General features: G+C 27.4%; 1 protein-coding gene across 2 annotated transcripts in view; it reads left to right on the forward strand.

Moving 5' to 3' along the window:
* The window catches only part of LOC100200484 (1-phosphatidylinositol 4,5-bisphosphate phosphodiesterase classes I and II), an 83743-nt gene extending 59557 nt beyond the window's left edge, over nt 1-24186 (forward strand). Inside the window, exons 22-34 of one of the 2 annotated variants that reach the window (XM_065799331.1) lie at nt 3019-3123; nt 3216-3316; nt 3496-3628; nt 6463-6597; nt 7510-7559; nt 7656-7721; nt 15774-15898; nt 16857-16926; nt 17016-17114; nt 17276-17352; nt 17423-17576; nt 18167-18253; nt 23568-24186. In XM_065799331.1, coding sequence (XP_065655403.1) covers nt 3019-3123; nt 3216-3316; nt 3496-3628; nt 6463-6597; nt 7510-7559; nt 7656-7721; nt 15774-15898; nt 16857-16926; nt 17016-17114; nt 17276-17352; nt 17423-17576; nt 18167-18253; nt 23568-23684 — 1319 coding nt within the window. In that variant the 3' untranslated portion in view covers nt 23685-24186. The remainder of the gene's footprint in view (nt 1-3018; nt 3124-3215; nt 3317-3495; nt 3629-6462; nt 6598-7509; nt 7560-7655; nt 7722-15773; nt 15899-16856; nt 16927-17015; nt 17115-17275; nt 17353-17422; nt 17577-18166; nt 18254-23567) is intronic. The other variant, XR_010639000.1, reaches the window with a different exon arrangement.
* Nucleotides 24187-26073: the final 1887 nt, after the last annotated feature.

Raw genomic sequence — 26073 nt, forward strand, 5'->3', positions numbered from 1 at the left:
GTGTCAGACCCAATTGAACAAGCAAAACAGCCTCTCTCCAACAAACGATACAGAAAAAAATTTTGTCTTTGGAACAGATTTTGGAACAGCAAAAAGGCCCATCCAAGAAATACAACCTAAAGTTTTCAAAGTCAATCAAAGCGAAGACATCAGAAAATGATTAGTCAACTTTGCCATATTATGCTTCATAACCAGTGACTGATGCAACACATTCTTCAATTTGAGAATCAATGACAATGCTATGCTAGCACACTAGAATTTCATCCAGAAGAAGAAGATCTGTGTTCTGAAATTTGAATGAAAAATTTATAACAAACTTGTCCTTATCCTTATGGATACTGGAGCAAAATGTAATGTAATTGATTTGATGGTTTATGAAAGTATAAGAGATAAAACCACCAAACCTTTTCCTCATTACAGCAGTTAAAAAATTGTTAGCCATGCACCACCTAATGTCATCAGATACCTATCAGATGACATTAGGACATTATTTAACCTATATAGGTTTTATGCAGTATTCACAATAACAACAGAATTTTTAAACACATGATAATAATTTTTTAAATTCTAGCACATCTGATAATTCTAGAATATGATGATTAAAAAGTGGTACAAAAATAGATAAGACTAAAAGGAGTCTGTATCCACAATTGCAAAGATATACTCAAATAAACAGAAAGATAAAAGGCAACCCATAAATAGAATGGCATTGAGACTGGTTCTTAATATAAACAAATTATGGAAGATAATGCTTTCTATTATTTTATCAGTTGTGATGCTTCTACTAACATTTACTACAGGACTACATATCAGTGAGGTTTATGAATGTACCAAAGTACATTTTTCTATGAAACCTTTTCTTTTTACTTTTTTCTTTCTTTTTTACTTTTATCTTTAACTTAAAACTATGAGTGCTATAAATATTCAGAAAATGCTTGCAGACATGGAGTAGTCAATTTTGGTTATACAGAGTTAAAGAAAAAAATGAAAAAAAAAATTGACATGATGTTAATTTTGTCAAGCTTTAATTACCAATGGAGTTGTGACTACAAGCAACTTTATACGCCATTTAAAAACACATACCTGACCAATTTAAAGTTTCAGACTTTTAGCAGGTTAGGTTATTTGCTAATAATATTTGTTTTATTAGATTTTTATTTATGAGTATAACAGCAGCTTCACTCCCTCCCTGCAGAAATATTTCTAGTAGACTAGTAGTTTAGCATCCCATAACAGTTCTTATAGTTCTTATTAGTGTTCTTATTATACGTCTAGGCACTGTCCTATAAGCATGTGGAGGGTCAAATTATAAAGCAATCAGAGGAGTGATTGAGAACTCAATTGGCAGACATAATAGATGCAGATAAATCTGAGAAGAACAACGCTGACGATGACATAAACAACACTAATAATCATACACATATAAATTTTATTGTAATTAGTTTAATGTTTACTATATTATTGTTGTTGTTTTTTTGTTTTTTTGTTTTGTTAATTATGAGATTATAAGTATTATGAGAGTCGTTTAAATATATATATATATATATATATATATATATATATATATATATATATATATATATATATATATATATATATATATATATATATGTGTGTATATATATATATATATATATATATATATGTGTATATATATATATATCAAATATATCAACTTGTTCATCCGCGCAGCGGCCTTGTTCGTCGAGGTTCGTGTTTCAGAGTTATAGAGTTGAGAGAGGGTTATAACCACTATTAAGTAGCCTCCTCATCTGTAGTGGCCTTCTTGGCCTTGAGGAGGCGAATAACAAAAAAAAAAAATATATATATATATATATATATATATATATATATGTATATATATATATATATATATGAATGATCTGCTGCAAAATGCAGGTGTCAAAGTATTAAATTTAAAAAAAAAAGCCATGTGTCTATTTTTTTTAAAATAGTCTAGTTTTTTTAATTCATAAAATTAGACACTTTAATTTTTAATTAAAAGAAAAACAAAGAATTTATTCAAAAAAAAATTTTTTTTTAACCCGATATCCTTTTTTTTTTAATAAGACATGTCTAGGTTTTTTTTTATTCTTAAAATGGAATTTTTCAGAAAAAGAAAAAAATCAGTTAGTAGCTTTTAAAAAGATTTTTTTTTAAAAAAAGAATTTTTTGCCATAATTTTATAATGGTAAAAAAAAATTTTTTTTTAAATTTTTTATATCGATATACACACACAAACATAGTTTTATTATATTTATCTACTTACCAAAGAAACAGTTTTCTGTCATAATAAAAGTCCTCATATATACGGACAGCTTTTCTATTATTTTACAGGGTGTCTGCCAAATCAGGGAAAAGTCAGGGAATTCAGTCTACAAAAAAATTATGGGAATAATCAGGGTTATTAATTGGGTTAAATTTCCGAAAAATCAGTGAGAAATCAGTTAGATTCATCCAGAAAAGCATTTTTCTAGATGAATCTAACTCAAGATTTTCTGAAGTTGAATTTGGGTAACTTTTAATTAAATCAAAGAAATCAGAGATATGATCAGGAAAATATCAGGGTAAAAATAGCAAAATCCATCTTAAAATACTGGCAGACACACTGTTATATATCTTTATCTCAAAAATCAGTTAAAAAGTTAAGCTAAAATCAACACCTTTTGACCTTTACAGTTAAATCAGTTAAAACAAAAGTTTTAAAAAGAAATATACTGACAAATATTAAAAAGAAATATACTGACAGATATTAAAAAAGAAATACACTGACAGATATTAAAAAGAAATATACTGACAGATTCTAAAAAGAAATATACTGGCAGATATTCAAGAAGTATAGACTTATTATATTTCAGGACCTAAAGTATAATAAAAGTCTCTGTAAAATAAAGTATTTATTCTAATGTTAATCTGATTCATACATATTGGCTTGATTTTTTTTTTTTGATTGATCAGAATTTTTATACTTTTTCTGTTTAATACAGTTTTTTTTTTTTTTTTTTTTTTGAAAATTAGGGTATCGTCATATTAAGTTGAGAAATGAATCATATCAACCATTGTGTCTTCCAACATTATTTGTTGATATTGTTACCAAAGACTATGTGCCTGAAAGTTTTTCAGGTTAAAATTAACTTAATATATACAGATAAAAAATATTTTTGAAATTATTTTATTCATGTTAAAAATTTAATTTTAAATTTGCTTTAATTCAGATTTTGCTGATGCTTTATCAAATCCAATGAAATATTTGTCAGAGAAAGAGAAGCGTACTCAACAGTTAGAAGCATTTGAATTTGAAGAATCTGATTCAACAGTATAAACAGATATATTATTATAATATACACATTTCTTTTTATAATATTTCTTTCTGTTTTTTTTTATTTTCAATAAAAATAAACTTACATAATTTTAATTGATTATTTTGAACTAATATTATATTATATAATATTAATATAATTGTTTTGTTGTTTTTTCTGCATAATTTAAATTTAGATTGCAACAAATACTCCAGAGTTTTTAGCACCAGAGCTGCAAAATATATCAGCAATAAAAAGAGGAAGTATAGTTTCATTGCAAACTATCATTAATCAAGATAAAAGAGATAAGCGTGATCCTGGTAAAATAGGTAATAACAAGACCTGAAACATTTTTATATACAAATATATATTTATATATATATATATATATATATATATATATATATATATATATATATATATATATATATATATATATACTACATACATACATACATACATACATACATACATACATACATACATACATACATACATACATACATACATACATACATACATACGTACATACAGTACTGGAAATATTTTAATGGATTTTTAGAATTGTCACTAAGTTTCACTACTTAAGGCAGCCAAAAAATTTTCAGTGGTCAATGATATTCTTTTTTTTTAATGACATATATATAGTAATGGGGCTATTTTATTGTCGAATAAAATCCATTTAGATCTGGTTTTTTTAATTTTAGGGTCATTTAAGGGCTAGATAAAAAAAGTTGCTGAAATTTATGTGTAAATTCTCAAATATGTTAATTTGAGTTGGCATTACTTTCTTTTACTTTCTGTGGTGTACGAAGTACTTGGTATGTACTTGGACTCTACAAATTTTAAGTTTCAGTTCTGAAAAAATAAAAAATTAATTGTTCAGCAAAATCTTTGACATTTTTCAGCAGTGAAAAGGAAGCTGGATGAGGTAGAAATGTTGAAGCAGGAAGAGTTGGAAATTGTGGGTGTAAAAAAAGAATCACTACCCCAGACTTGAGAGAAAGATCAAAGTAATGGCCCTCAGAGATAGAAGAAGTTCTTGCAAGAAAATATCTATGGAATTAGTCGGGGCATTAATGCAAGTTGTAAAATAGTGAATAATTGCTTGTTGTAGCAGGAACTGAAGGCATACAGACTAAGGAAAAAGCCAAGACTCACCAACAAAATGAAGCATGCTAGGCATAGATGGGCTGTTAAGCACGACAGTTGGATGCAAGAAGATTGGTCCAAAGTAATCATTAAATTAGCTTTCTGTTAGATCTTTGATAGTATTGATTGCTTTCAGTTTCATCATATTAACTTACTAATATCAGTAGGTTTTAACATGTTGATCATGACTGTTTATGTAATGTTTGTACCATAATTTCTTTGAAACTTATCAGGCATTTTTTTTGTTTGGGTAGTATTCTCAGATGAGTCAACAGTTGCTGTGTTGGATGATAGAGGCCAGACAGTCAGAAGAAGACCTGGAGGGGAGTTTAAGTCTGAGTGTCTTAAGAAACTATTAAAGTTCCCCACTAAGATCATGGTATGGGAAACAATATCTATCTATGGAACAAGTTTAGTTTAGTTTGTTGTATTCAGTAATTGATCAAAAAATTAAAATAAAACAATCAACGAAGAGGGGCAGTACCAGGGTACCAGGCTCCTCTGTTCTGACAGTCTTGTACTGCATACGAAGCAGCTATAGTTAAATAAAAAACTTTTTGAAGCAGTTGACACTTTGCACATCAATGGTCTTTTGAAGGAGAGCGTTTCAGTGACATACAATTCGATTTGTAAAAAACTGATCTCTTTCAATACAATGATTTACTCTTTGTTTATCAAGGCGCTGACTGTGACCACAAAGATTGTAAATCAATTTAGCTAAGTGTTGTGTCTGTGGCACATGAAAATGGACCTCGTCAATGTTTTGAGTGATCTTGAATTGTTGAATTAGGTCGCCTTGCGTTCTGTGGTCTTCAAGAGTTGTTAAACCCAGTATTTGCAGTCTTTGAGCGTGTGGTAAGTGCTTTATTAGTGTAACCATTTTTGTTGCGCACTTCTGCACTTTTTCTAGTGTTTCAATGTCATGTTTTAGAAACAGTGACCAAGCTGGTACTGCGAACTTGAGATGTGGGCGAATATAAGCTATATACAATATTCACCAGACAACGATACATGGAATGGGGAATGCTTTTTTCAGTCTACCAAGTACTTAATTGGCCACTGAGCCTACTGTCTCCACTTTATTTTTTAATTTTAAGTTGTCTGAGACCACAATGCCAAGGTTTCCTTCATTCTTGGTAATTGCAAGTTATATTCGAGATCTGTCATTGCTGCACATTGAATATTGTTGTGTTGACCTTTTGGTTCCACAACCTATGTGCATTACCTTGCATTTTGCCATGTTGAAAGGCATGCGCCAAATTCTGGACCACTCTCTATGTCATCTTTTAAAATTGAAAAGTCTTCTTTAGATTTGATGGTGCCGATGATTTTGCTCTTGTCTGCATATAATTTGATGTGATGTGCAATGTTGTTTGGAAGATTGTTGATAAAAAGGACAAATAATAATGGCCCTAGAACCGATCGTTGTGGAATTCCACTTGAAACAGGTACCCAATTTGATATATATCCTTTCATAACTACATGTTTGCGATCTGAAAGCCATGCTTCAGTCCAATTCAACAATGCAACACAAAAACCGAGTGCCCTCAGTTTGTGTAGCGAGCGTTGATGAGGAGCTTTATCAAATGTTTTCATGAAGTCCATATAAATAGCATCAGCAACATAACCTAGGTGAATGGCCTGTGTCAGGATCTAATATATATATATATATATATATATATATATATATATATATATATATATATATATATATATATATATATATATATATTTCTGTAAAATATATACATATATATCACAGGAATAAACTTGAATAGTAATTAAAATAATAAATACTAATTGCAAAATATAATATAATTATAAGCAAATAAAGTTGAATAATTATAATAGAATTAATAGCTATTATTAAAGTATAATAATTGATTATAAATTTTATTTTATAATAATAAATTGATTAACTAAACAAAAGGTTTTACTTAATATAATCCATTAATTTTGGTGAAAATGATTTTCAAATACTTAAAGTGTAAAATTTTTTGTTTTTTTTTAGAAATTAAAAAAAGCCAAAATGACAGTCTCGGAAATCGTACTCAATCTGAAGTGTTTGGAAAACCTGACTCTCCTGTAGAACAACTTAAACGAACTTTTAGCACTCCTAGCTCACAAGATAATCACATACGGCATGGTAATTTTTTTCTTTGTTTTGTGACATATTTTTAGTGTCATTTATTTATTATTTATTGTCAACAAAAAATAAAAACTACAATTATTGATAAATTCTTTTTGGATGGAAATCAGTTTGTTTGTGAATTCTTTTGTCATTGATACCAATTTGTTTATAAGTTCTTTTGTGATTGAAATCAGTTTGTTTATGAATTCTTTTGTAATAGATACCAATTTGTTTATAAGTTCTTTTGTGATTGAAATCAGTTTGTTTATGAATTCTTTTGTAATAGATACCAATTTGTTTATAAGTTCTTTTATGATTGAAATCAGTTTGTTTATGAATTCTTTTGTAATAGATACCAATTTGTTTATAAGTTCTTTTGTGATTGAAATCAGTTTGTTTATGAATTCTTTTGTAATAGATACCAATTTGTTTATAAATTCTTTTTGGATGGAAATCAGTTTGTTTGTGAATTCTTTTGTGATTGATACCAATTTGTTTATAAGTTCTTTTGTGATTGAAATCAGTTTGTTTATAAATTCTTATGTGATTGATACCAGTTTGTTTATAAATTCTTTATTTAATTGCTAAAAAATTTGCTATCAAAGTTTTTGTTTAAAAATTAGTTAAATTTTATTCTTTGATCAACTGATTAAGAAAAATAGTAGTGCCAAAATAACAAAATAAATATAAAAGGGCAATTTGTGCATAGATTTTATTTTTTAGAAGGAAGCTTATAAATAAAAATATACTCCAAAATGCTTACTTGTTCAAAGAAATTGCTCAATTGCAACAAAACATTTATTATTCTTTCAAAGACATTACTTTTACAAGAATGGTAGCATATATATATATATATATATATATATATATATATATATATATATATATATATATATATATATATATATATTTATATATTTTTTTAAGATATTCTAAAAATTAGTGCTCCATCAATTGATACTCTTAAAGAACACAAAGTATGTTTTCAAGATTTTTTTTTTCCATATTATTTTGATATTTTCAATTCCAATTATTTAATTTTTGATGTTTAATTTATTTATAAATTTATTTAGTTATACAAAAAATTGCAACAGAAATTTGATACTGATTTCTTATGTTTAATGCAAAAACAAGCAAAAGTAAGTTTTCAAATTTAAACTTGATTTTTTGTAAAATTTTATAGAAATAAATATTTAGTAATATTTTTTTTTTAACAACAATATTCTTTGAAGCTTTTTACTTGATTTTACACACAGCCAATAAAAAGTTGTTTTATTTTTTTCATCAATTTTTAAACTTAGTTTTTATTTGTTTTTTAAGTTTAAAATAGAAACAGAAAAACATTTTATTTCTAAATAAAATAGTCAAAACAAAAATGGAAAAATAAGCGTTTTATTTGTATTCAAATAAATTTATTAGAATAAAAACAGCAAAATAAAAATTTTATTAAAATTCTAAATAAAATAGTTTAAATAAAATCAAAAAAATAAATTTTTTATTTAAATTATAACAAATTTATTTTAAAAAAAGTTTTATTTAAACTTACTAATTAATGGCTATACTAATGTTTTATTTTGCTTTTGAATAAAGTAAAAACAACAAAACAGGCGTTTTTTAAAATTATTAATAAAGTATTTGAAATAAAAATGGAAAAAAGCAATATTTTATTTAAACTCTAAATAAAATAATCAAAATAAAAACCAATAAACAAATTTATTATGTAATGTACTTGTTTTTATGTTTTAGACCATATTAGAAATTATGTACAAAATTTCTTGTTGTACATAATTTCTAATATGGTCTAAAACGTAAAAACAACAGCATACTAGTTTTTTCTTTTTTGTAATATTTCGATCTTTATTGTTTTAGACTTGAAGTATAATTACAAAAGCTATTATAAAAATGGTATTTATAATTATATTTTATGCCTGATGAGGAAAAGTTTGTTGCAAATAGTTTTTTCTTATGCTTGGGAGAGGCAAGAAAATCAGATACATGTATAAGTTGGAATATAAGGCTTGTCTTTGTTAATCTCATTGTTAAAGGTTTTCCAAAAGTCTCTAGAACCTACCTTAGGAAATAAAGTCTAAGGTTTTTTATTCTAAGAAAAGGGGACCTTAGTATCAGAAATACCTTTTGCATCAACTAATTGCAATAATAAAACAGTGTTTGTTCTCCAGAGAGTTATTCTTGTGGAAAAGATTAAATAAGTGATTATGGTAAGATATAACAGCTACACAAAAGACATAAAACCATGGGGTAGAGTAAGGCTTGACTAGAAACTGATGAGAAGGAATAAAAGCTTCCATGCCTGCCTGAGTCCAGTTGCTTACAAAAAGATGAAAAAAGTAGTGTTATTATCGACTTCGACAAAATTGACTAAAAGTCGATTAGTCGAAATTAGTCGACTTAATTAACTATTAGTCAGGTAGAATTTTGATAGTACCAAGAATAAAATACTATAAAGCTGAAACTTTGTACAAGTCAACATAAATATATGATAAGTCACGAAAAAAAGCCTCGTCATTTGAAGCACCGGAAGGTGCTCTTTTGGGCCTAATTAAAAAAGGGTAAGAATTTTTATGATCAAAAAAATTTTTTTTTTAAATATACTTTTCATATATATCGTTGGAAAGATAATTTAATGTTGACTCATTTTCGTATAAGAATTATGGGTTAAAAACAGTTTGATTAGAGAATATGATTTAATATGTCTATAAAACAAATTATAAAAAACACAGTAAGTAATAAGATTCTTCAGTAATTATTGTTTTTATTATTTATTAGTATGTACTTTTGATAACAAAATCATTTTATGAGATAAAATCTAAAATAAAAGTTATTTAAAACAATATGGTTAACTAATGAGTAAAAATTAATCAAATAAATCTTCAAATATGTTTCTAATATCATCAGTGTCATCAAAGTATTCAAAATCATTAATACTATCATCCTGCATTTTCAAAGTTTGTCTTTCCTATAAAATAATACGATGTAATTAATGTTTTCGACAACTACAAGTATTCGAGTCACATTGGTTTTTTGACAGTTGCATCTTTTAACACTTAGAAGGTTTTGAGGTGCTATATCGTTATCAGTTGGTATTGGGGTAAGATCATTGTTTTCTTTTTTCTATCCCCAATCTTCAGGATTAAGATTCAAAGGCTTGTCAAGTAACTTCCATTCAATAACTTGAAGATGGACACATAATTCATGTAAATAACCCATGTAAGATGACAATGTTGTCACTAAAATAGTGACAACATTGTCATCTTTTAGAGCAATTGCAGCAAGTCTTGTAAACAGAATGGTTGGGTTAACATGCATAGAGTTGTCTTCGTTCAGTTTTATTACATTTTTCGATGCATTCAGTGGTTTTATTTGGTCTCGACATCTGATTTTAGCTTTGGTGATAATTAAGTTGTCTAACTTGTTATGGATCATCAACCCTATTTCCTCAGATTTTTCACAATTTGTACCATAATTTCCAATGATGGAGACAAGACCTGTTACTTTTTACAGAACGCATTAATATTTGTTCTATTATCAAATCAGACCAAAGCTCTGACCAATAACGACTGGTTCTTCTTTTAGCATGTGATCCATTATAAAAGCAGTCACAAAACCAAGAACTTTTGAGACACTAGTGTTCCATTTCTTGAACATAAATTCTGGCACTCTTATTTTATGTGCCCAGTTGCAGCAAATAACTTTAGCATAAGCTTTGTTGCATGTAAGTGAAGAGACCAATTTAGTGTTCTCTCTGCAATAATGAAGTTTTTTCAATTGTAACATATTTCATGTATTGAAGCTATAGTTCTGCAGTTCTAGATTGCGATTTCAGAGATTTGATGAAATTTTCTACTTTACTTGAAACAGTGATAAGTTGTTCTGTTTCTACAAACTTTTCAAATTTTTCTTTAGTTAAAGTACTTTTTTTTGCTTTTTCAAAAATAGGTTGAAACGAGAAAAGATTAATCTCTCCGTCATTAACAAGGATATCCAAGAGTGTAATATTAAGAGCACTTTCTGCTAGAATGTGTGCTTGAAGCGACTTTGTAATAGCTTTTCCGGACATCATGCGTATAATATTATTTTCTGTGTATATCTCATTAAACAACTCCGAACCAGATCCTCCCATAAGTTTACCAGTGCCTATAACTCTTTATGGTATGAAATCCACCTAATCTGCATACTATATTTAAATTTTCTTCTTTAATAATTGCTGTCGCTTTTATCTATAATGGTTGGTCAAAAGTTACGCAAGGTATTGGTATGTTTAATTTCTCCGCCTGATCCATAACAAAACGAAGGGTGGAGAAAATGCATGTTTCATCAGAAGGATTGAGATCAATTATTAGAACAAACAAGACTAATGATTTTTGCTGAAAAATCTTTGTATCAGTTATTAGTTGCATAAAACCTGACCAGTTTGGCTGCGGGTTCTCAGTGGAACTGAAGAACCAGCCACCTTGCCATAACAAAATTTATTTCTCTGGAAAGTGTAATCGGAAATGTCATTTCTCTGTAAGGTTTAAATTTAATCATCTAAAAGCCAATGTTACTAGATCCTAAATAAGGTAATATCTTAACACCACGATCTGTAACTAAATCAGATGTTTTCTTTTCTTGTTTTAAACTTTTTATAGAACTTTTTTGGCATCCAGATACTGAGCTAACCTATATGATACCCATTCCGTGAAATGTGCTTTCTCCAGATAGTATGACAGTATTGTGGTCTACATTATTTGCAACTCACTGAACAACAGATGGCAGCCTTTCTTGTAGATAAACTGTGTCATTTGCTTCAATCGCAGAATGTTTGAAACGAAAGGTTTTATTCGATATGATAGCAAATCCAAATTTTGAAAGATGATAAACTAGCCACATAGAGCCAAAAGATTTGTCTAATTCAACACCGATTCCAAACAGAATTGGAGATATTATTGATTTAGGCCTTGAAGCTTGCAGATACATTGTTTAATACTTATTTGTTTTAGTTTGGATGGAATTAGCAGTTGAAGAAATGTCATTAAGCTATTTGGAACCCATGTTTTTGGATCATCTTTGCGGTTAACTATATCATCTGTAGTAGGGTATTTATCTTTTTTACAAGGGATTTCCCTTATATCTGATTTAATAATCTTTGATGTTGCTCTAACTAGATCATCAACTGTTTTATTGTCTTCTTTATTTTATTAATAAGATAAGATGCTATATCTTTAATATAAACCACATCTGCTTGACCTTTTTACTCAGCAAAAAATATGTGATTACCATAATGATCTTTTAATTTCTTTTTGAGCCATTTGATTAAATATATGTTTTCATCATTTCTGTTATGTTGGTACATCTTCTCATGAAGCTCCTTCGATGTGCACAACTCACTATCTGCGTCCTCTTCTAACCAATTACAAACTATTTTAAATGATTCTGACAGATAGATCAAGAGGTCTTCCTTTTATATTTTCAGATGCCACATGCATTCTAAACTTTGTCATACATGTGTTATGGTAGACATTATCTACCGCGACAAGATTGATGCAACTTTCAAGATGTTCGATTACCATTTTCCCCACGCATTATTTCTTTCTAAACAACATTTAATAAGTTTTTCATGAATCGGTAAAGTTGTTACTTTAATAAAAGGGCTTCTTTTATTGTCATCATATTTTCCGCAAAGAAAACAATCTTTTTTCCAGTCAAAAGAATTCCCAAGTATAGAAAATGATACCAAAGATCATAACAATTTAGATTGTTTTTTTGTGTGCAGAGTTCTATGATCTACAAATGTTTTTCAGCAGCTATGATGAACTAGAACTCTACCTATCGGTTTCTGATTTTTTATAGAATTGAAGTACACAGTTAAATCTTCCTTTTTTTATTAGTGTTTTTAATCCCTTTATTAGTGTTTTTAATTCGTTCAGCTTGACAATAACATGTGACTCTTTCCTGAGTGCTTTGTCAATAATAAACGGTTCTTTGCATATAGAATACTTTTCTTCATCGACATTTTGAGCCATCAAAAAATAAATCAATATATTTGCATCTACAAAAATGCAGAATACCAACTATATGACTTTAGGGTAATCATCATCAGAAGGAAGATATAAATGAATCATTATCAGAAGGAAGATATAACCATAATGATCATGTAAAATAAAACAATGTTTATAACTATTATATTAGCAGATTAATAAATGTACCATTAAAGATTTAAATTTAATTCAATACTAAAGATAAAGTTTTTATTAAGAGTAAAACAAATTCAAAGTAAGTAAAAAAAATTAATTAATAATGTTTTTTACCGGTTGTTTTTTTTAAATTAGGCTTACACCTTAAATAAACATAAAATACTAAAGCATATAACTTATAACTATTATTTAAAATTGCTAACTAAATGGTTAACTTAGCATGTAATATATATTTTATTGGGTAAAGTATCTTATGTTTATGTGTACTTGTGCAAAGTTTTAGCTTTATAGTATTTTATTCTAGGTTGGGGTGATTTTTTTAGTTAATCCAGCGGACTATATGGACTTCCTATTAATCGATTAAAAGTCAATTTAGTCGATAAAAAACTTAAAATCCTTATATCATTTTATTCGATTTAACTTTTCAATCTTTAATTTTCGTTTGTTTATTTAATAACATTAATATGTACCTAGTTTTTTGTTCAACTCTCTTAAAGTTTTATCTAATTCATACCATGTTAGCATTATTTATGTTCTTCTGTGGTGCTCTGTGATAAGACCGTAAGGACTTCTGGGAGCACCTTAATAATTACAAAAAAAAAATTAAAAAATTAAAAAATATTAAACTTTTGGCTATGTATTTCATTAATTATTATTTTTTCTTTTTTTACTCAATGCTTTTGATTTTCATAAATACAGTGCCACTCCAAGCTGGCCCGGGACCCTGGGGCAAAATTAAGTTGTGAAGCTCCAAAATGTAAATGCAATCTATACAATTACATTGAATATGATTGTAAAGACTTTGAGATATAGCAAGTATTTAAGGCAGTTCCTAAATTATTGGAGTCTGCGATTGTCCCCTTATCAAAGAAACCCTTCTCTCATTGTTTTGCTCCATTAATATTTAAATGATATGATGTTAAAAAAGAGTGAGCGAATATAAATTACTTTACTAATTTTATTACAATTTATTTCAAAAAAATAAATTATTCTCATATTTTGACTAAATCGATTTCAAAAAATATTTTAGTCATCTTCAGAAAATATATTAGTCGATTCAGTTGACATTCAAATTATTTAATAACGCTACAAAAAAGTAATAAGTTTTACTGATTTCACAGGTAGAACAATCTTTGACCAGTCAGCATCAAATTTTATTTTTTAGGACAATAGTTTTTATTTTTTACTATATTCTTATACATTATTATGATATGACCACAAAAATCGAACCAATATTTATAGCAAAAAACTCTTTTTGCACTGTATACAGGGTGTTAGGCAGGAATATATTTTTGACTCCATTTTTGCAATATTGGGAATATTTATTGGTTATTGTTCTACAAAATATTGGAAATATTTATTGAACATATCCTATTACTTCATAAAAAAAAAAGATTGTTAAATTTTGGGAATTTTAAACTCATTGGTAATTCCATGGTATACACGGTGACATGGCTAACACCCTGATATAGTATATGCATTTAATGCTAGTGTTTTAATTCAAAAAACAACATACATGAACATAAAAGAGTAAAGAAGTCACTGTATAAAACATGTTTTAGTACTTTTTATGTGTTCCTCAATATTTTAGAGCAGCCTCTATTCTTTGCAACACTGATGCAACAAGAAACATGATTATTCGTTAATTTAAGGCATTAATTTATGATACTTTTATTGTTTTCTCAGATCTGCTAGTGAGGCTGAGTTCTATTTAGAAACTTCTGCTTTCAAATTTATAAAAATGTTTTTATAGGGTTTAAATTGTGTGAATTTTGCACCATGGCTCAGCCACAGCAAAAACAGTTGTATTTTCTTGGAACCATATTTTGACAATTGGTTTCACAATAATCATAATTATTAAAATTAAATTTAATTAAATTATTTAATAATTTCACAAATTATTTGGAAATTTTGAAGAACGCTGTTTTTAATTGGTCTTGAATTAGAAAGTTTGATATTTTCATGCACCGCGTGTCGTGTATGAAAGTGCAAAAATATAAAGCTTTCTAGTTCAAAACTAATTACACATATTGTTTTTCAAAATTTCCAAGTGATTTGCAGAATTATTAAGCTATTTATTATTAAATAATCAATAATTTAACTTTTGTAATTATGATGAATTTTGTGCCTTTACATAGCATAGCTTATTGCCTAGGATGTCATGCATTATCTATAATTGCATCAAAATCAAAATTAATTTAAAAAATGAACAAAGTACCTAAAAATATTAAACAAATAAAAAACCATCATTAGCATCAAATTATTTAGATCTAACCTTTACTTTAATATTTTACTTTAATATTTCTTTTAAGTAAATTTTTATTCGTTAAAAAATTCAAAATTACTTGTTCTTTGTAAGACTAATTTAAATACATAATAAATACTAAAATAAAAAATACTAAAATAAATAAAATTTTAAAACTTAAAAAAATCGTGTTAAGTTTATAGGCCGAAGATAAATTAATTTTTTTTTCCTTTTTTTTGTTAGTTATTTTAAAATTGTTAGTTATTAAATTAAATTAGTTATAAGCATAAAAATGCCCACCCACCTTTTTATTAAGACCCCCTGTTTATTAGATCTGGACTAAAATTCCAGTTCCCGTTCTTTTAATTCCACCCATTCCAATCATTTTATTATTACCAACCTAACTCCCTCCTTGTATTTCTGCCTACCCACCCCCTCTTTTATTCCCACCCTGTTCCCTTACTTTTATTCCCCCTGTCTCATCACCCACCTTTTATTCTCATCCACCCACCCCCTTTTTTCATTCCCGCCCACTCCTCCTTTTATTCCCACCATCCCTTCCTTTTATTCACACCTACCACTTCCTTTTATTCACACCCACCACTTCCTTTTACTCCCACTCACCCATCCCTTCTTTTTATTCACACCATCCACCTTCTTTTATTTCCACCCACACCCTCTTTTTATTACTACTCACCCCTGTATTAAGCACACAAGAGTAGATATATGTATATTATTTACATAATGTTTAGGAAAGAATTCTTTACAGAAAAGAGCTTGAAGTTGAAACAAAAAAGTTAACTTTAAATGTTGAACGACAAAAATCAGCCATGCAAAAAAACCATAACAAACTTCTTAAAGTAGCTCAAACTGAAGGGTTAGTTTTTTTTTTTGATTGATGAATAATTATTAGGTTGTTACAATGCATGATATACAATCCCAATCCCCTAAAAAAAACTTATTTTATGGTATTACAAACCCAATTTTTCACCATTTCTCTATTATATAAAATTTGTATACAGATTAGTAATATATTTTATTAGTAGTTAATCAAAAGATATTGTGTACAGATTAGTAAAGATATATTTATTGTAATAGAAGATATTTAATAAAAAGATTTTGTACAGATTTGTCTGCTAATATTAGACATTGATAATTATCTTGTTAGTTATTTGTGTCAATATATTAAAAATAGTAATCACCGTGTCTTGTTTAAAGATGTCAGAGATTTTGAAGCAAATAATCAAGACATGCATTTTTAGTTTATCTTTGAAGGTTAAAAACAAGCGTTATTAACTGATCATTTGAAACTAGTATCATTAACTCTTCATTGGAGACAAGCATCATCAATTGACCATTTAAAACTATTATTATTAACTTATTATTGGAGACAAGTGTCATAATTGTTAGAAGAGATGTAAAAATAACAAAATTAAAAAGTTCATTCAATGAGCATTCAATCTGTTAAGTAGTTTGTTTGTATTCTTTTTTTTGTGTGGCTATAATCTACTTTTATGGTTAATTTATTATCAAGAAAGTTGATAGTGATTGCTGTGGTTGCTCATACCTGAAATCATTTGATCCTGTAAATTCACTGTCAAGTATCAGTAGAAAACTTAACCATTGTGTTTTTATTAGTTTTATTATTGTATATGATTCTTTTAACTTGTTGTGCTCTGTGAATTTAATAAACATACTTTGGACCTGTAAATTTATCTATATATTTTTTAATTTATTGTAAGCAAACAATGTCAATAATATATTTTCATTTTTTGTCACTTGATTAGATTTACTATTAAAACATTTAAGACATGAAAGATATCATTCTTTTTTAGAAACTATAATGAAGTTTACAATAATTGTTTAGCTGAAATTAAACAGTTAAACATTCGTCATGAACAAGAGGTAACAAAAATTCTTGGTGATACTTTGTTCACATACTATGTTCAAATAATTATTTATATCCATAGTTACTAGAATAAATTATTTAACAGATTGAAAGTTTGATGAATGAACAAAAAAAAAATATGAAAGAACAATTCATTCGATGTTATGAAGAACAGTATGATTTTTTAAAAAACAAAGTTGAACCTGTAAGATAAATTTTAAATTGTGAATTGTGTTTATAACTCTTTATTTACTGCATTTTTTATTTATTTATTACTCTTTATTTTTGCATTTCTTATTTATCTTCATTTTCTTACATATATATACTTTTTAAATTTATTTTTACACTTTCTTTTACATATTTTAGAAAATTTCGGAACTAAAGAAAATACTGCATATGTTTGAAGTTGCAGATCGGAAAAAGTTAGACGAGCGTCATTTAGGGTAAGCTTAAAATCTTTATTTATTGCTACTATTATTATTTGATGAATGGTTTATGGATTCCTTTGTACAGAGATATGATGACACTTAAAAAAGACCAAGATAAGTTTAATCGTGGTGAATTAAAAGATATAATGCGTAAGTCAAAAGACAAATTGGAACTTCAAAAAATGAAACGCGTTCAGAACAAAAAACATATTGAACAGTCAGTTATAGAAAGACAAAGTGTAAGTCCCTATCATTTATACACAATTATGCCATCATATTCTTTGTATTTATCTACCATTGTATATTTTATTTTTAAATGCATGTAAAAATAATGAATTTATTTATTTATTTGTTCCTCTTTTGAATGCTAGAAATTTCAATAAGTTCCAAGTTTTATTAAAACAATCAAGTATTACTTTATTAAAATTAATGTTTGAACTTCTAAAAATTGACAAAAAATAATATAGGCATACACTGAACAAATTAATCTTAACATTTATTGTTCAATATTGCTTTTACTGTTTAATTATTTATCAATTTTTATTGTTAAATAGTTTTTCTTTTCAATATAAAATACCTCTTGGTTTTTTATTGATATTGTTTCTGTTGTTATTCAACAGTTTCAGTGCTGCAGTTAATGTAGACTTTAGTATGACAGTTACAGTAGACTTTATTTATATTGACACCTATCTTATTTTTATGCAAGAATATCTTTTATTTAAACCATTAGATGTATTATCTATTTTAAGAAATATATGAGAAATATGTTAAAGATAAAATTAATATTAATAAAATAATTTTTCATTACTTTTATTTTTATGTCTAAAAGATGAAAGAATTCCAAGAAAAAGAAACACAGATACTAATAAAAAAATATGAGGAACAAATAAATATTCTTGATCAAAGATATGAAAAAGTAAGTGTTTTTTCAACTTTTCAAAGATACAAGAAAATGTCTATTCTACTATATGTGTCTGTCGCTATGATCAAACATGTGTTTAATTTATAAATGTAATCATAAATATGATTACATTTATAAATTAGTTTAAATATACTTAAGTTTGGTTTATGGGCAACCACTACTTCATGTAATATTACAGAGATATATTGTTAATGATAATCCTATTTTATAATTTTATTATAAAATAAATAAATAGGTATATATGATAGTAGGTATTACAGGTATTAGGTATATACAATAGGTAGTAGATATATATAAAAAAAAAAATTTATTTCTAAATTTAACAAAACTTTGTACTTTATCTTTAACTCCAAATTTGTGTGTGCCCAAATAATATATTAGGAAATTGCATCATTAAGTATGAATTGTTCACGATATATTATATATATATATATATATATATATATATATATATATATATATATATATATATATATATATATATATATATAATACAATCTCTCTAATTCGAATCTCCTTAATTCGAAAATCTCCATAATTCGATTAAATGCAAAGTCACCGTGAAATGCGTTTAAGAGAACTTAACTTTCTATAATTCGAAAATCTCTCTAATTCAGACTTTTATTGTTCCCCATCAAATTCGAATTAGAAAGATTCTACTGTATACATACATATATATATATATATATATATATATATATATATATATATATATATATATATATATAAACAATTTTGATAAATATTCTCTTGTCATTGGACAGTAGTTTTTTTATTTACAAAAATTGTCTAATGAGTGGAAAATATTTATCAAAAAATGTGATATGTAAATGTGTTGTTTACTCTAAGAATGTACCTTATAAACAATATATCGGCTTAATAGAGGGTGAATGGAAAAAACGTAATCCTTTAAAGATTTATCTTTAAGTAATCAAAAGACACCATGCTGTCAAAATACATATGGGAATTAAAATTTTAAAATATTGATGATTTAATGTTTAATTGGTCCATCCTTAAAACAACACCTGCGTATAATAATATTTCCAAAAAATGAATACTATGCCTACAAGAAAAATTTGAAATAATTACACTTGAGAACCAAGAATGTTTATTAAACAAAAAATCGGAATTGATTTCTAGATGTAGGCATGAAAATATGCTTTAAAGCAATTCAAATGTGCGTTTGTGTTTATTGATATGCATTTGCCAACTTTTTTTGCTCACTTGAATCCATACAGTTTTTTTAGAAAAAGAAGAACAATGAAAAAAACTTATCGCCATTCCAACCAAAACCCCTACTCAATGTAACAACTTCCCTTGCATGTTCTCCCTATATCTATGGTGTATGTACTAAATCTACTAAAATATATGGTGTAAAGCCCCCTTCAGCTCCCTATTTCACTATGACATCAGACATCATGCAAGAGTATATATATATATATATACTCTTGCATGGTCGTCTTTAAGTTTTTACCATAAAATGTCAGTTTTAGGTTTTTTTTTAATATTAAAGACCGAAAAAAAAAAAAAATTTTAAACTATTTGATGCTTGCCTGCCCAAACCAAACCCTCGATCAATGTAGCAGCACTCCGTTGCGAGTCAGGCTATTTTTTAATCAATGTAGCAGCACTCCGTTGCGAGTCAGGCTATAAGATAGTCGATGTAGCAACACTCCGCGTATGTTTTACTGTTAAAAAATAAAATTAAACACATTCAGAATGTTTTTATTTAAAAAAAATTAAACATCCAGAATATTTTCAAAAACATGGCATTTTTAAACCTATCTATCAAATTCAATCAAAACCATGTTTTGATTGAATTTTATAGATGAGTTTAAACATTCTAATATTCTTTCCAGGGTTTTTATTTTATTTTCGCTTGGTATAAAAGATTTTTTAAACTAATTGAGTTGTAGCTTTTTGAAGTTGGACACGAATCTTGAGAAAAAACGAATCTGAACAATTATATTTTGATAACGTTGAACATGTTTTTTCCAGCTGATATTTATTACCAGACAAGAAGATGTCCATCCGATCATTTTGTTGCATCTATTTTTTTTTTTAATAATTTTTTTTTTATATCAATATTCAATATGCATTACATGTGGGATGATGCCTAATAGTGTATTTAAAATGTAAAACAAATCCTATATTAATAAGACTTTCCCCTGTTTGTTTTTTTTAGCTTTAAAGTCACCTTTTGTGTATCTGAAAGTTTGATAGGTCTCTTTTTGATTACAATCAGTTTTTCTTCTGTTTGCTTTGATATTCCTCAACAGTAAGTACAGAGGAATATCAAAGCGTCAAAGTAAGTTATTTAGCAACCACTCCTAATTTTGTGTAATGTTTTAAATTTAAAACATTACATAAAATAAGAGTTAATTAATCTAAAATTTAATTCTTATTTGTTTATTAATACAAAATAAGTAGTAATAAGCAGAGTTGTAATGCTACTAATTTTAGATTAGAAAGGAAAATCTGATCGCAAATAAAAAATGCGCATATATTTATAATGTATATATATATATATATATATATATATATATATATATATATATATATATATATATATATATATATATATATATATATATATATATATATATATATATATATATATATATATATATATATATCTGTGTGTATATTTATATGTATTTATAATGTATATTATAGTTTAAAAATAAGAAGGCTGTCTGTAATAGGTAAGTTACCAGAGACAGTCCTTCAAGTTTAATATAATAAACTGATACTAAAACTATAATGCTGTACAGTATGAACGAACCAAATTATGATATTTTACATATTTATAGATATTTATAGATTTACATTAGATAAATTTGCATATCTGACTGATTCTAAATAACTTGTAAAACTATTGAAACAGCGGTCGATAATATAAACAGAAAATAAATCTATAATGAATTTCATTAAACTAGATTATAAAAACAGTGCTTGGATAATATAATATATTTTTAATATAATATATTTTTAATGTAATATAATTAGGGCTTGCATGCGATAAAAATTTTTAATCGCAATTAATTGCATGATTAAATTTTTTGATCATAATTAATCGCGCGATTAATTGAACACTATAATTTAAATAAATAAAAGAAACAAACAGGAAAGTTTTAAAAATCATTTGATCTATTTACATGCAAATGATAAAACATCATAAAAAAGTTCTAATTATAGTTTATACTGTTTCTAATACAACAAATAAAAATAAAATATTTGAAAAACTTGAAATAAAAAATTTCTTAAAGCCAGTCTTTTAAACATAATAACATGTTCAATGAATCTGGCAGCAGAGATGATCTGTGCTTGTCTGCAATAAATCCAGCGGTTGAAAACAGTCTTTCGCATGGAACTGTAGTCGCTGGAACTGACAAATATTTTTTCGCAATTGTTGCTAATCGAGGATATGAACCTTGATGTAGCTTCCACCACTGAAGAGGATCTGAATATATTACTGAACGATAAATTTTTAAATCTTGAATCTAATGCTGACGAGATTTGCAACCAACTATCATTCGAAAAATCATTAAATCTGCGCTCCATTTCATTTACAAATTTTTCTTTAAATAGCGCAATGTAACGAGGATCATCATCTTGAATAATCATTTCACGTGATAAGTGGCATATAATTGGTAAAACCACTGAACTAGATACGTATTTTATACCACCTAACAATTCTGAAGCCACTTTGCATGGTTGCAAAACATCAGCAATTTTTTCCATTTTTTCCCACTCTCTTTCTGTCAAAGTCTGTAAGTGATGGTTTTGCTCATCAAGTGTTACTGTGATGGCTTTTTTATGTTTCAACATACGTCTTAGCATATCATACATGCTATTCCACCATGTAACAACATGCTGAATTAGATTTTCTTGTGGCAGGTCGAGGTCAATCTGATTTTCATGTAATTCCATATTATTTGCTGGACTATGTTTAAAATGTCCAACAATTCTGTGACATTTAGCTAGTGTTATGTCAAATGCAGTCTCCTCAATGGCAGATTTTATAATTAGCTGAACGGTATGTGCGAAACATGGAAGATGTTTGAAAGGAAAACTTGATACAGTCTTTACAATGTTTCTACCGTTATCAGTACCAATAGAAAATATTTTTTCAAATAATCCCCATTAATCTGCAATATTTCTGATGTGGGTTGAAACATTGTCACTTGTGTGTCGGTCCAATGTTTGATGAACACCTAAGGCAAATGAGTTCAACATCCAGTTGTTATCTATTAAATGACATGTTAAACCAAGATAACTGACATTACCCATTGAAGACCAATGATCACAGGTAATTGCTATACTAGTAGCCATGTTTATGAGGTCTATTTTTTTTTTCTTCTCATCTTCATAGAGTGTTTGCATTTTTATTTTAATTGTGTTTTGACAGGGAAGATTGTAACTGTAGTCGGACGTTGCTGTTCGAATGACATTCGTCAAACCTGGATCTGTAACAATGTTGAGTGGTCGACAGCTACTTGCAACCCAGCAAACAATGGCTTTTGTGCCCTTTTGTGATTTAATACTGTCCTCAATTGTAAGTTATTTTGACGAACTCGCGATCTTGCTTTGATTTTTACTAGTAGTTGCGAAGAACACGTGTTTACTGTTTAAATGATACTGAAGCGTTGTAAGACTTCGGTGATATGCAAATTCTTTGGAACAATATTTACAGATAACCAATTTTTTTGACTCGTCTTTAAAAATAAAGGCTCCGTTGAGGATAGATTGATTGCCGTTTGAACCCATAATTTAAATTATTAACAAATAAAGTTCATCAGGATAAGATATTAAAAATTTGGAAATTTAATAAATTTATTCACAAAACAACAACGCGATCAAAACAATTTTGAAAACAAAAAGTATAAGGTAAGAGAGACATAATTGAGACAAATAAAAGAAAATGGCGTCATCACAGGAGTAAACATTGATTAGAAATAAGAAAGTGGTATAGAAATTTTTTTATTGCTCAAAAATTATTTTTTGATGCTAACCAAAATTAGCATTGCCAAAAAAATTTATGATCTAATCTAATCGCCAAAAAAATTTATGAGTTAGAAAATTTGATCTGCGTTAATTTTTTTAACTTGCGTTAAATTATTAGCGCTTTAACGCGTTTTTAACGCGTTAACTTTGCAAGCCCTAAATATAATGTATTCTATAAGTAATATAATATATTCTTGTAACGTAGCAACTAAATATTAATGTACAATTAATCCCATCGATTTTGGTAATGATAAAACGGGTTATTTCTTGTTGTTGTTGAAATTGTTTTTAAATTCTTTAGGAGATGAAAGAACTAGAACAAATATTTGCAGCAAAGTGTGCTCTTTTGGATTCTCAAGATTTGCAAGTTATTGTTCCTGATCTTGCTAACAACGTTTCAGATGTTTTTACCAGTTAAAGACGTTTTGTTTTGATAAATATCAATTTTTTTTGAGCTATATCAAAAGCCTTCAACTTTTAATCTGCTTTTAAAATGCTTTTTATTACATTATTTTTTTATTTTTATTTTAACCACTTTTACGTTTAGCTTGAATTTACTCTTTTAACCTCGTATATTTATTTATTGTTTATATATATTCATATAAATATAAATATTACGCACTGTACATGTACATGTTTTAATTATTTTTTTAATGTATAATATTTTAACTTTCATTTTTGTATAAAAGTGTGTGAGATTCTTTTATATTCATAAGTTTATTTTAAAAAAAATTATTTTGTATATTTTGGTCGAAGATCGACAGTGTTTAGGGAAACGCTAAGCTTTTTAGGTTGGAAATAAAGGAGGGGGGGGGGGGGAGAAAAAGGGTAGAAATTATATTAGAAATTTAACTTTGTAAATTTTATTAGAGTTTTTATTTGAAAAAATCTTTTAAAAGAAAATAGAGTATGATTTAATAGCTTGATTAGATTTTTCTTGCAACTACGCCCTCGTTATTTTAAATACCTGGCTTCGATTATTTTTGCGATTACACCTTATTGTTTTTTCGACCTTTGTTTTTTTTGGAATTTATTTTAGTGTAAAATCAAATTAACGTATTACAAATTGCGGTTATCTAACGATATTTAACTATCGAGCATTTCAATTTCTCTTAAATAATTGAAACCTAATTTTGAATAATCCAAAAAAACTTTAAATATGCATAATTATAATAAGGGGTCGTCCATAAAGTACGTACGCCAAAAATTTCGAAAAATTGACCCCCCACCCCCTGTTGCCATGCGTACTTTTTAGCCCCCTCCCCCCCTTGAAAAGTACGTACGCTTTTGAAAGACCCCCCCCCCCCTCTTTTCTCTTTATGAGTTAAACACAACATTATTTTAGAAATTTAAATATTAGGAATCGTCCATATAGTACGCCGGGAATGAATAAAATATTAACTCATCAAAAAGTGGTGATATTCTTTATATTTCAAAACGTTCCATTCGATTAAAATAATTGCTCAATACTTTTCAAAAACAATATGAAGTATAAAAAGAATTTTGGAATTTCTTCATATTTTAATTTTTAATTAGTTAGCGCGATGACTGTGTTGTTAAGGGTAACAAATTTAAAAGCTAAAGTTTTAAAGTATTGTTAAACTTTAAATATTAATTTTTGAAATTGTTATTTAAAAAGTATTTTTTACAATTTTATAAATTTTATTTTGTAAAAAATATTTTATAATGAAAATAAGATACTATAAATTATTTCAAAACTAAACAAACAACCCCCGTTTGCATTTATTGTACCTTGTAAATTTAAGTTGTGCTTTAAATAGTTAGTTAAAAATTAGTTTGAAGGCGGAATTATTAAAATGAATAATAATGAAAAGTACAACATTATTTACCAACAAGTAGCAAAAGCTATGCCACAAAAAAGTAAACAGGAGCAACAGAAAGAAGCTAATCGATTGTGGTATAAAGTTAAGCATAAAGAATTGACGTATGAATCAGTTTTAAAAGAACTCACACGAAAAACAATGGAAAGCAAAAGTCAGTTGATGTCTTTTTGGTCTAATGTTAAAACATCAAAGAATCAATCTATTGCAGTAAAGATTCCTCTCATAAACGAAATATCAGATGAGGGACCAGAAGCTTTGCTAACATCCGATGAAGCAGACAAAATAGATTTTATAATCGATGAAACACTAGCTACTTCTTCTAAATTTGATATTCAAAAAAGTGAAAAACCACAAACAAAAGTACCGATTGATCAGCCGCAAAAACCTCATACTCCCCAACAAGAGAAAATTCAAACTGAAATTTCGCAGTTAAAAGAGCAGCTGTTAACATTGGTAAATGTGCGCCGTGCAGGGTTGATAACTGACGAACTTAAAATAAAATCAATTTTTGTTGAAAAGCAAATAAAAATAAAACAAACCCGTCTTAAAAAAATGAAACGCGAGGCAATCCGTCAAAGACAACGGAGAGCAAGTTTAAAACGAACGCTTAATGATATTGTTGATGACACGCCCCACTTAAAATCAAAACTTTCTAAATTCAATAGAGAAAAAAATGGTAGACCAGCTGTAATTGAAGATCAGCCAGATCTTCTTAATGCCATCGTTAACATTGCATCAATAGGAGCCGCTGCTAGCGATAGACGAAGATCGCAGGAGTTACGTTCATGTAAGACACTTGATGACTTAAATAAAAGCCTACTAAAACTGGGTTATTGTTTATCGCGATCTGCAACTTATTTAAGACTGATGCCTAAGCGATCAAACACACTTGAGGGAATACGTCACATTAAGACAGTTCCTGTGAAATTGATCAGGACTGCTAATACAGCCCGTGATAGGCAT

Source organism: Hydra vulgaris, chromosome 06 (assembly GCF_038396675.1).
Source record: "Hydra vulgaris chromosome 06, alternate assembly HydraT2T_AEP".
Lineage (NCBI taxonomy): Eukaryota > Metazoa > Cnidaria > Hydrozoa > Anthoathecata > Hydridae > Hydra > Hydra vulgaris.